The sequence below is a fragment of the Pocillopora verrucosa genome, chromosome 11 (assembly GCF_036669915.1).
Source record: "Pocillopora verrucosa isolate sample1 chromosome 11, ASM3666991v2, whole genome shotgun sequence".
Classification (NCBI taxonomy): domain Eukaryota; kingdom Metazoa; phylum Cnidaria; class Anthozoa; order Scleractinia; family Pocilloporidae; genus Pocillopora; species Pocillopora verrucosa.
Window position 1 is genome coordinate 20,524,245 of NC_089322.1, and position 12,781 is coordinate 20,537,025.

Here is a 12,781-nt window from a genome sequence, read left to right on the forward strand (position 1 = left end):
AAAGAATCTTACGTGTCGTGAAAAAAAAAAGACTTGTAAGAAATATGAGTCTCACCGAAATCTTAAAAGGTCCAATTGTCTCGCAATGCTCGGAGAAACTCCATGACCCCATTTGAACAAATTCAAAGTGTCTCTATATTCTCTGTTTAATGTGTCTTGATTTGAGTCTAGACGGTTTTTCTTGTGTCAATAATCAATATGGCATTTAAAACCTAATGGACACTTTAACCAATCAAGTCCTAACTTCTTTGCCGCGCCGCAGTTTTGTTTTATTGTTGTTATCATTTTTCTTTATCTCTGTAGCAGTCTGTGCCAGCTCATCTTGGAGGTTTTAATAGAAGTGTACATTTTCTGCAGTTGGTTAAAGTAATCTTGGAAACGAAGGTCGATTCAAGGCTAATCGGAACAAGGTTGTCTTTACAAACACGTTTCCCTTTATGAAACACGGAAGTGAATGTCTCGCTCGTAGAGGGGTTAATTTAATTTACATGAAAAACCTTATTAATTTTATAAGAAATGAAAATTTTGAATGGTTTAAAAAAAAAACTTTAATCCTGAGATATTCCTATTTTTCCTTAGAATTATTGGATATTCCTTTTGTAAAATTTGCTTCCGTCGTAGTGGCCATACTCTTGTAAAGAAATACACGGTCTTTTACCGTCTATGTTTGACATCTTTGTTGTAAAATGTGGACACCAGCTCTCTCAGGACACGAAGTTAATTCTGTTTCTGCGCAGAAGGAAATGGTTTCGTATAGAGAACGTAAAAAAAACATGGAAAAATACGAGTTTTACAAGAAGATGAACGGTAATGATGTTAATGAAATCATTAATGACAATCGTCTATTATTTCTCAGTCAGGATGTGATCCAATCAAATCTGGAATAATTTGAGGAAGATCTTTAAAAAAAATATAGCCTCTTCCAGGCAAACGAAAAAGCAGGAAAATTACAAAAGGCGGTGGCGGTTGTCAAAGATACAGAGAGCGTGGCACCGGCTTTGAAGACCTTGGTGCGGAAACCTACAGAAAGACACGGCTCATAACTGTTTCCGTGGAAACGGTCCGTAATTAAGGCAAACATTCCGACAAAGTAAGGACCAATCAGAACGCTAGGATTTACCTCAAGACTACCTTACCATATGATATTACCAATAACTAAATGCTTGAAAAACACGCAAAGAAACTTACAAAAACGAAATAATATATGACGATAAAAATGGCACTTATTTTTTTTATTATTTTTCGTCTGACATTCACTGTTCCCAGGGCACAGGTACACCAACATAACCTGGGATAGCTCGACAGGGAGGCGAACACCTTTCGTTGGACTTAGTGGACTTCTCACCCTCATACGGCTTTCTTCAGCGCGGGGTTTAATCAAAATCTTCCCTCGCCCCAACTGTTGAGATTTAGCATTGGTTGCATCCATATACTTGGCGTTTTAATGTGTCGTGAGGACAAATTTGTAAGTCTGCAAATTCATGGCAGTGGGAAAGAAATATTGTCATCTGAAAGGTATAGCAAACATTTTAAGAAAGAGCTGAAGAACAGGACCTTTCTAATTATATTTTGAGAACTGAATTATTAAATTTTGAGACTGGATTTTTCAATAATACCTTTTTGGAAATAATTTGGCGGTTTTCTGAGAAAAATGGAGATAGACGTTTCCACACTCGATCAGCGTGCCCTCATCGTGGTACTTGCCAGAAGACAGCAAGAACACAAGGTGACTGGAAATCATAACTTAGGGGGAGGGGCTGAAAAAAATTTTGGAGATGACGACCCAATCAAAGAGGCTGGAAAGAATTAAAGAAAATTCGATATTCTTGTAAAGAAGTTCATATGATTAGGCTTATGGGTCTCCAAAATAAAGAGTGAAGCCGAAAATTGTGACAATTATGCATGTAAAATTGGTATTCATCAACCCTACCCCTGAGAGTATGAATCATGGAGCGGTTACTTGTCACGTGGAAAAAATGTACAAGGTCGAGGCATGTTTAAATATACATTCACTTGAAGTGAAAGAACCTTCGGTGTGGAACGGAATTTTTTCCTTCTCTGCAACGTCATCAGCCTAAATCTTCTATCAAAATGGAAGAAGCCTATCACTGTCCCGACCAAAAAAAACTCCAGGCCTTGAGAGACATGGCCAACTTGCTTCGAATTCACAGCATCGAATCCACCAACACTGCTGGATCGGGGTGAGTTTGCTATTTCCAACCCGTGGGTGTTCGCCTGGAACGAAAGAGTTGGCTTTGTCGTGTATGTCGCTGGTAACATCGCATAATTTTTCCTTGTAGGCATCCAACTTCTTGCTGTTCTATCGCAGAAATTATGTCTGTTCTTTTCTTCCATACAATGCGCTATAAAGGTGAGTGTGATACTCATTTGGCGATAAAGTTGAACTGTCGTGCTTGTCTCCACAACTTACATGAGTTGCATATAATTTTCTCTGAGGGCTTTTCTCGATATTGCTGTATTGTTATGCGCTCGAAAAACTTGCTGTAAATGTGCTTCATTCGCTCAGCCTTGGTCAAAAGCTGCATATTAGGTATACTGTAAGATTTAAACAAATAAGCCTTTGCGTTTGCTATTATATACAGATTGGTGTTGCAATTTGGCGTTGGGCCAATTTCACAACTACAAATCTGTCATAAATTTCGTTTACACTAAAAAGTCAACAAATCGAATATTTACCAGATCTTAGCTGTTATTTTGTTAACAGCGATAACTCTTTACGATCACTCAGAAAGTGTTTTTTTTTTAAGCCAGTGAATTATTGCTTCTAGTGGAAAATTTGTATAAAATCCTACCTCTCTATCCCGAACGTATCAATTAATGTAACCTCAGATGAAAGTGCTCTATTAAGATAGTTAAATATTCTGTTACCATCAGCAATGTAATAAGCTTTGAATTTCTATCAAATACCACAAGGCATATCTTGTAGTTATGACAACTTTTTAAAACTTACTCAAAATTGAAATAATTTTGTTGAAATGATTCATTGCTTAGAAAAAAAAAACTAAGAAAATCAATCAAGATAAAGAATCACCTTGAAAATGAAGTTTATTCAATTTAGATTTGAACTGAGTGTTGCCTGTTTGGAGAAAAATTTGAATTGACTGGTAATTTTTTTTCCTTATGGGGGTTAATTTTTGTCTCATGATCACTGAACTCCTTTGTAAAGCTCTCTTCACATAATTTAAAAAAGGCGGAATGCAAAATATTAGCCAGTTTTTATGACTGACACAAAACAGCTGAGGTATATTTACAGCTTCTTGAAGAAGAGGGTCCAAATTTTTGGGATCCAAAATTTCATGAAGAGGTCACATCTCGTCATAAAATCCTTTGTTTGCTGTAGATTTGACACCTGATAAACCTGATTGGCAAACAATCTGGTCCTCAGTTTTAAAAGCTGGTTACAATTTAACACTGGAACTGGTCTTTGACAGTTTTAAGTTTAACATAATAGTTATTTTTGTACAAGGAAATATTGCTGTATGGAAAGCATTCATCTCATAGATGCAATTTCTTGTGTGGTTAAATAATGATGGTTCATTGACCATTAGTTAAGAAGGCCTTTTGTCTTTCTTGTAAGAATGATTTTTCCTTGTTTTTTGTGCTGTGAAAAAACCCCTTGATTTGCATTTTGTTGTAAAATTTTAAACATTCTTGCTCTTAAAGAGTAGTTTGACTGCCACATAAGTTTTATAGTTACCATTTTAGTCATTTAGGAGTTGTTTTTGAGAAAAAGAAAAAAGACAAATGCTTGAATATTTATTCATAATGCAAACAAGAGAGAGGGCCAATATTAGGTATTAGGTATGTTTTCCTGAATCATGCAACCTTTGGGATTATTTGTCTGAAAGAAAAAACTCTCTACGAGCCAAATACATAGGAGAGGTAGATTGTAAAGATATTCCTCAAAGTGTTCTTTGGGACATTAATATTTTAGACAGAGTCACTGGAATAAAACATGTCAAGGCTAAGGAAAAATAAGTTGTTTGCTAATTTACATTTTGTGCGATGAATGATGCTCATTTTAAACAACTTAGTTTTTAATGCTTGACCATCTCACTCAAATGAAATACAAATCAGCAATATGAAACCTTATACTGATAATATCCTTTACCAATGGCTCTTATTGAATGCTATAGTAAGGCCTTAACCCTTCAACTCCCAGTAATGATGAACATATTACTTCTCCCTAAAATATCCATACATTACCCATTAAACAGGCAATGAGAATAGTCAGACTTATCAGGTAGAAGTTGTTATCTTGATCTAGCATCAAATTCTTATAACTGATCTACTAGAAAATGTGAAGCAGTGAGGGAGGAGAATTAACAACCAGATCTTGGGAGTTAAAAGAGTTAAAACAGTTGATCTCAAAAAAGAATATTAACCATAAAATGTTATTATGTATGAATTGTACTGTCTTTTTGTATGATGAGGTTGAAATTGATCATTTTCTGGTTACTAATGTCATTATTATGAATCAATCTTTTTTGACAGTTGCCGATCCTCGAGATCCAGCAAGTGACAGATTGATCTTATCCAAGGTGTGTTTGTGTAACTGTTGTTTTTTTTTTTATGGGTGATGGTTGTATTTACATGTAAATGCAAATTGGTCAGAATGGAACAAAGAAGGTTCAATCTGTTTGTAGCAAGCCATTTCCACATACCTTACAATTTGGTTTTGTCCAGTGCATTATCAATGTAATCTTCCAGAGCTGTTGTTAGGAAATGTGATGGACATATGATCTGAAATGAGTAGGAGGCTGAAGTAAGTGATACTTATGTAATAAGCATGGTGTGTTGCTTTACAACACACCCTTGGAGGAGTTTAGAGAATGTGCTCCCCCTAAACTTTGAATTTAAAAAACTCTCTTAGTTATGATTTACAGGTCAAAAATACTGTCTTATTTTCTATCTTTGATCCAATTTACAAAGTAGGTTATGCAAACTTGTCTGGCATCTGAAGGGTTTCTGCTGCCTAGAATGTACCAGCTTCTTATGACAACTCAGAATCTTGACATGGAATTTGTCTAGACATTTGTCTTCTACTCATTAAACAAACTTTTTCTTACTGACAAGACATGAATGAATTAACACTGCAAATGGCAATTGCTTAAGTCAAATAGCTCTTCAAGAAGCCGAAACATTCACTTTTATCACTAAAATATGTTGAGCTTCATATTCTGACACAAAAGTTTTATTTCTGAAGGTATAGTATAACAAATTTTACAGTGCTATCGGGTTGTTGAGATATTATTATCTACAGAAACATATTACTCATAGACAAAAATAAACGAAGATTGGAACAAAAATGATTCTAACCCAAAAGGGCAGGTGCGAATGGTACTGCCCTTTAGCTATAATACAATAAAACACAAGAAATCCAAATTACAACAAGTTTGTGTGGCGTCAGCTGTACCTATGGCTTATGGCACAAGCAATTTCTAACTAGTGTCCACATGCAGGGCCAGTCAATGTCAAAGAACATTCTCGGGCGGTCAAAAAGTGTTTTTTAATGAAAAGCTGGAGGGAGAACAGACTCAAAAAAGTAGAAGAAGGAGCAGTAGAACCAAAGTAATTCCAAAGTTTCACAATGCAGTAATGAAACTTTGGAATTGCTCTTGTTCTATTGCTCCATTGTCTAGTTTTTTGAGTCTGCTCTCCTTTGTTTTAACAATGACATGGATTTCATTTCAGGGTCATGCAGCTCCCATTCTCTATGCAGTGTGGGCTGAAGCTGGTTTGTTTCCAGTATCAGAACTGGCCAAGCTTCGAACAATTGACTCTGATTTGGAAGGTCATCCCACCCCTGTGAGTAACAAACTCTTGTTATCATATTTTTAATAGTTTTGATGTCCCAAGTGTTTTGACCCTTTAAACGCTAAGAGTGACTAGCATCTAAATTCTCCAAACAATATCATCCCCAAATCACACATTAAGGTCATGAGACTAAAGGAAATGATCACCAACTAATGAAGCTCTTGATTAGTAAACAAATTCTCCTTGTCAGCTCCTTAGGAAATGTATAGAGAACAGTATGGAGAATATGCATACTGATGTTAGGGTGCAAAGTGTTTATATGAAACTCATTCACATAATTGAGATACATTTGCCAGATTATTAACCAAGTTAGAGGTTGTTATGGTGATGTAACACCAAATTCTCTCAACTAATTTACAAAGAAATGTATAACAGCAAGATGGGAGGATTTAACTAATCAGAACTTGTGATTTGAATGGTTAATACACTTCCATTTATCTAAATCAAGTGTTTTTCCTCATTCTGTAGCGGCTTAATTTTGTGGACTTTGCCACTGGTTCATTGGGTCAAGGATTGAGTTGTGCAGCTGGAATGGCTTACATGGGAAAGTACTTTGACAAATCAAGGTGATCATTGATCTGTGAAAAATTGATTTGATAAACACTGAGTAAGGAAGTCAAGTGTTGGTTAGGACAGTTCAGCTCCTAATGGCTAGTGGGCTAGACTCCAGCTTGAGAGGTCTGGGTTTGAGACTTTGCAGAGTCATTGTGTTTTGTTTTTGGATGAAACACTTTGCCTCTCTCCACTCAGGAATATAAATGAGTAGCAGCAAATTGTCAGGGAAGCCTGATGAAATGCTGAAGGGAGGGATAACCTTGCACTGGACTATCTAGGGGGGAGTAGTGATACTTGTAGTCGCGTTATGCCAAGGAAACCGGAATAAGCTCCACCTTGGTGAGTCACTCAGCTCTAGAACTTGCCCTTTGACCATTGCTTTAGTCTTCATCTCTGGTATTTACAGTTTCCGCGTGTACTGTGTGATTGGTGATGCTGAGTCAGCAGAAGGTTCTGTCTGGGAAGCCTTGAACTTTGCAAGTTACTACAAACTTGGTAACTTATGTGCAATTTTTGATATCAACCGTCTTGGCCAGAGTGACCCCACAATGCTCCAGCATGACTTTGAAACTTACAAGAAAAGGACTGAAGCTTTTGGGTAAGGAACTTTTTTAGTGTTTGTTACAGTTAAGCTCAGTTAGGGTTATTGACTTTTTTTAAAAGTGTCCAGAAATAAAGCTTTAAACTTACAAGAAAAGGACTGAAGCTTTAGGGTAAGGAACTTTTTTAGTGTTTGTTACAGTTAAGCTCAGTTAGGGTTATTGACTTTTTTTAAAAGTGTCCAGAAATAAAGCTTTCTTGGGTGATGTGTACCTATTTGACCCTCAACACTTGAAGAGGACAAGCAGTTATGAACTCTTTCTTAAATGGAAGGTCTAACTGATTTTCTTTTGTATTTGTGTGATTTAGCTTTCCTGGCCTAAACAACGTTTAGAAACAGAAGAGTTTTCATATATAAGTTCAGCCAAGAGGGCTTATTTTCAATGAATGTTTTTCCACGTGAAAGAATGATAATTGCACTTGCTACTATAAAAGGGGACTCTGCAGTTAAATTGTTGCGATCCACATTCATTTGGAAGCGATTACGTCTTTAATATTTGCAGAACAAATTTATAAAGAACATGATGTAATCCCAAGATTTAAAAAAAAACCCACGACCTGTGTTAAAAAATAGCTGTCTGTAAGTTGTGATAACAAAAAAGGGGGTTTGTGTCATGTGGATGGAAAGTTGTAATTGTAAAAGAGTCATTCCTGTGTGAGTTTGCAACTTGATACACCGTGCATCTATATGAATGAGGTTTTCCTCATTCTTCAACCTTCTTGCATTCATCTTTAGAAAGTAATTATGTATGAGCTACCAGTTTCTGTTCACTGTGATGCTGACTTCGCACCAAAACCAGAGGTTGTTACATATTTTCAGGATACTGTTAAATGGAGTTTTTATTCTGGAATCAAATTATTGTGTTGGGCCCAGTTCTTCAAAGACTGGTTAAGCCCTTAACCTCCAGATCAAATTTGTAATTCTCCTTACTGTCAACCATTCAACTAATTATTCCCAAATTGAAATTTTTCTTTATTTTCATCACTTATCTGCTTGATATTGTATTGATATTGTAAGGAGAAATTCTGTTTTGGTCACTCATGGGAGCTAAAGGGTTAAGTTATCTAACAGAGAAATCACGATCCATCAGATAGGTGTCAATCAAACTTACTGAGCTATTTACTTGACAGGGATTCATCTCATGACTAGTGCTATCTGTCCTTTGCACATCCTGGGCCTGATGTCACAGTCTGAGTGAATTTGCACCAGTGTGACTGATTCTAGATAGAAATGTTATTAGTAGTATCACATAACATAACACAGCCACATGGGGGATGGTGGGGAATTTACAGTGTTTTCAAAGTCCTCAGTTCGTAAATTATATCACTTTGAACTCTCTTGCAAATGAACAGAGTTTTCATAAATCTTTCTCAAAGGTGGAACACCATTGTAATAGATGGTCATGATGTAGAAGCTGTCTGCCGCGCATTTCATGAAGCAAGCGTCAGCCAAGACCGCCCCACTGCTATTTTGGCAAAGACCTACAAGGGAAAAGGTGTCCCAGGTATGTTGAAAAAGTTTTTGAATTTACATGTCATAATATATTTGCTGCTTTTTGTTAAGGAATGGCAATGCTCCAAGCCACTTTTACAGAAACAGCCTTAAGCTTTTGCCTTTTTCCTTTTCTTGGAACCATGGAAGCATATTGGTTAGTATCCCAAGCTACTTAACTCACTGTCCTGCCAACTTTTGGGGGGGGTGGGGGATGGAGGGTAATATATAACCTTGTACCCTCCCCTCTTGCTTCCAACACTTTTCTCCACCATGTCCTGATCTTTGGTGTAAGGCCATTGAATTGGTTGGACATAGTGGGTTGTGGGAAGGGGGGGCCAGGGGGACGGGGGGGGGGGGGGCATATATATCCTTGTACCCTCCCCTCTTGCTTCTAACACTTTTCTCCACCATATCTTGATCTTTGGTGTAAGGCCATTGGTTGTATTTCCCCCCCCCCCCTGACAAAAAAACCTTGGCTGGGTTTTGAACTGTCTCTTGCAGGGGATTTTCAATAACTTCCTCCTTAATCAGCTGCCAATGGTGTAACAGGCAGCTGGAAGGTGAAACCCAAATAGTTGGCAGTTGGGGTCTCATCAGCAGAGGTTAACAGGCAGTAAACTGGTTTTATGAAGTCCATGTCCTGCGTAATCCTACTCCTTTTCCTCTTATGCAGGGGTTGAGGATTTGGAGAATTTCCATGGCAAAGCCCTTGGTGATAAAGGTAAAGCAGCAGTAGAGCTACTCAAGAAATCAATGAGCAACAGTGGCCCTCATGACCTTCGACCTCAGCCTGTGACTGACACTGTACCAGCAGTTGAACTTGATGCAAAACTATCCGAGCCACCCAACTATAAGATAGGACAAAAGGTACTGAGTTACTCACCTTCTGTCCAATTATTTTTTCGAGGTCCGAAGTTTGGTTTTTTTTGCGGGTTAAAATTGAGTGAATAGCATGATCCATTTTTCACATGACACCAGCAGACACCCTTACAGAATATTTGTCACATGCTTAAAATTACATGTGGTCCGAGGAAATATTTCTTGGGGTCAAGAAATTTCTTTTGCAATTTGAGATACTGAAATTTTAAAAATGGGAAAGCTAGGGAAAATTGAAACTTATCCATTTTTTCTGCCATCATTGTTTTATTTGGTGCATGCTCGACGTTTGACTGGCGAAGTACTCGCGCAGGGGTGTCTCCCCACGAAGGAGTATAAATGGGTGTGGGTAATGGATGAATTGGAGGAAACTTGGGTTGGATCATGTTTGTGTCATAAATATTGGATGGCATCTGGTCTTATAGGCCTCTTTGCTTGAGCATCGACTTGTTTTACATTCGACTTAATTTTGAAATGCTTCTTGTTTCCATTCTGTTAGGTTGCTGTTCGTCGAGCCTACGCCAATGCCCTGGTGAAAATTGGCCGCACTTGTGAGCGCGTGCTAGCCTTGGATGGAGACACTAAGAACTCCACTTACTCTCTGAACTACAGGAAGGAATTCCCTGATCGGCACGTGGAGTGCTTTGTGGCTGAGCAGAACATGATTGGCGTTGCCATGGGATTAGCTGCACGTGATCGTGCAATCACTTTCTCCAGCACTTTTGCCGCCTTTTTTACCCGCACGTTTGACCATTTGCGCATGGCATCTGTTTCCCAGACTTCTGCCAACTTCTGTGGATCTCACTGTGGTGTTTCTATTGGTGAGTTGAAGTGCGCTATTTCTTTTCGTTATTCCTTTTACCCTCAAAAGAGACAAGCAACCAATTTCTCCACACGCTAACTTTCCAAGTTCAAAAAGTTAGGTCTTGAGAATAAAGAAAATGATCAGCAACCGGAAGAAGCTCTTTATTGTTAAGAAGTATTTTACAACTCCTCTTGTGCCTAGAAATGAAGAAACGCACGAGCAGTTCATGCGATTTCTCATTCATAGTGAATTTCTAAAAGACTGACTTTACGAGCTTTTGCTCATTCCTGGAGTAGAGATAGAAGAGCGTAAGCCATGGACTGACCCGTTTATATTCGTCTCGCAACTTTTCCACAAGCGGCTGCCGATGATATAATAGGCGAACGAGCCCAGAGAAAGGGGCTCAAAGCGAAAATTGCGCATGAGAGCCTGCTCCCAGGCTAAACAGGCAGCGGTAAGCCACCGGTACGGGCTTTGAAAGAAACCGTCGCGCTTACAGAAGTGTTAAAACTGGATTACTGAGTTTTTGCCTTGTCTATCTGATCAGGTGTGGATGGTCCCTCCCAGATGGCCTTGGAGGATATTGGCATGTTCCGTTCTATACCCAACTGTGTGGTGTTCTACCCAAGTGATGCTGTCTCGTGTGAACGCGCGGTTGAGCTGGCAGCTAATTACAAGGATATGACCTTCATCCGAGCCACACGAGGCGACACTCCTGTGATTTACGAGAATGAAGAACCATTCGCGGTTGGCAAAGCTAAAGTAAGTTAGATCAACCTTGTCATGTGACCAAGAGATATCCCGTGTAACTTGCCGGGGAGCCACTTAGTCACACACATTCCGAAAATTGCTGGTCAGTGTAAATCCTTTTATTCCGATAAATGACCATCAGATTGGCTCAGGGCGTGAACTGTGTTTCAATTACCAATGGATCAATGTCAGTATCTGGGCAATTGCCCAGCTACCCCTCCCCTAATACTGATATTGATCCCTAGATTGGATGTTGCTGTACATCTGTTCAGTCATAACTGTTTTTTGACGTAGATCGTCCGCGAGGATGGTCGTGACTCGGTACTTGTTATTGGAGCTGGTGTAACCATGATCGAAGCATTGAAAGCAGCTGATGAACTGAAGAAAGAAGACATTTATATCCGAGTGATGGATCCGTTCACTTTGAAACCTGTTGACAAAGCCGGTATCATTGTACACGCAAAGGCTGTTGGGGGAAAAATATTGACAGTGGAGGACCACTACATTGAAGGTAACTTTGTCCTTACTGCAACAGAATCTGTACAAATTGTCACGTTCTGAAAATATTTCCGTCGTATTTACACCAGGGAGGTCGGGAGTACTCTGCAATCTTCTTGAAAATTTTAATTTTCATGCCAAATGAAATTCATTTTGCTAAGAAAATTTTTGCGCACGGCCTCACTTTGAGAGTGAGGCCATTAAGGCTTCACACTAGTTTCACAAGGAATTTCTTGTAAGCCTCGACACAATGCACTCACCCCAGTTTTCCTCGTTTGTCCAAACGGGCAAAACACGGACAGTCCAAAGGCGCACAAGAATAATTGACTAGGAGACTCTTTGTTTGAACTTGTACGGCTCTGGAAGTAATTTAGAGATTTCCTCTTTTTAAGAGATGGTTGATTGTGTCCTTACATCTCTGGGATAAAAACATTGAATATTCTCTTTTTTCTTTCCCCAGGTGGTATTGGTGAGACTGTGGCTGCTGCTGTGGCGGAAGAGACTGGTATTACTGTGCGCATGTTGGCCGTGCCCCGCATTCCACGCAGTGGGCCTGGGGACGCCTTGTTGGATCTGTACGGTATCAGCGCGAAGAGCATCATCAAGTCTGTCAAAAGCTTGTAAATGCTTTGGAAACATACGTGATCATGTTGACTTCGCGCTACATCTAAATTGAGCTGGCATTTAGGGCAACCGATAGGAATACATTTTTAAAATTTTTTTTTCTCCAATCAATCTCTGAACAATTATCCAATAGCGATTGTTTCGATAGGGATTTTTTTTAGTTTAATTTCTGGTCGACTAAGTTCATTTAGTTCCATTACAAACCGATGAAATGGCTTGAATATAGGACCATTTTCAAATTGAGTTGTAATCCATCAAATTGGGAAGGTAAACATATATTTTTGTGGTAGCCTGGTTAGAAAAGTAATAAATACATTGATCAGTATTCCAGGTGTCTGAGTTTGGAATTATCTTGCCAAAATTCACAGCTAAACATGTTGCCATGAAATTACCTCTCTCTAGGAAAATTCGTCTCACTGACGTTCTCAAATTCATTAATAATTCATGCTGAGAAAACAAAGGAAATTACAACCGTGAAGGAGGTTTGGATATGTGATCTTAATTATCATAAAATTTGGTGAACTTTTGCTTTGATTTTCTCCAAGAACTATGAATGGTTTGAGGAGCTATATCAAACATTGGAGAGGGTGTTTCATCCGCTGCGCCTCGATTTTTCAACCACTTCTCTGTGTTTAGATATCGGATGAAACACTCTTCCTCGTGTTTGATGTAATATATCAGAGGCTTTCATGAGCGCCTCGTTGCACTGGAGAAGTTTGATATCTTTGAGAGGGAGCAAA

At 38.7% G+C, this 12,781-nt stretch overlaps 1 protein-coding gene across 1 annotated transcript; it reads left to right on the forward strand.

Annotated features, from left to right (window-relative positions):
• The first annotated feature begins 1,994 nt into the window (after positions 1-1,994).
• On the forward strand, positions 1,995-12,366 carry LOC131772810 (transketolase). Its single transcript, XM_059088764.2, has 12 exons — positions 1,995-2,201; positions 2,301-2,371; positions 4,516-4,562; positions 5,716-5,829; positions 6,307-6,404; positions 6,800-6,991; positions 8,371-8,498; positions 9,162-9,355; positions 9,864-10,185; positions 10,717-10,931; positions 11,214-11,430; positions 11,878-12,366. Exons 1-12 carry the CDS (start codon positions 2,092-2,094, stop codon positions 12,039-12,041), a joined length of 1,872 nt encoding a protein of 623 aa, XP_058944747.2. The 5' UTR covers positions 1,995-2,091; the 3' UTR covers positions 12,042-12,366.
• Positions 12,367-12,781: the final 415 nt, after the last annotated feature.

Excerpts from the sequence above, each read along its gene's own strand:
- LOC131772810 (XM_059088764.2), top strand. The coding sequence starts at position 2,092 with ATGGAAGAAGCCTATCACTGTCCCGACCAAAAAAAACTCCAGGCCTTG. Across the intron at positions 10,186-10,716 it reads TCACTGTGGTGTTTCTATTG|GTGTGGATGGTCCCTCCCAG; the intron begins GTGAGTTGAAGT and ends CTATCTGATCAG. Across the intron at positions 11,431-11,877 it reads GGAGGACCACTACATTGAAG|GTGGTATTGGTGAGACTGTG; the intron begins GTAACTTTGTCC and ends TTCTTTCCCCAG.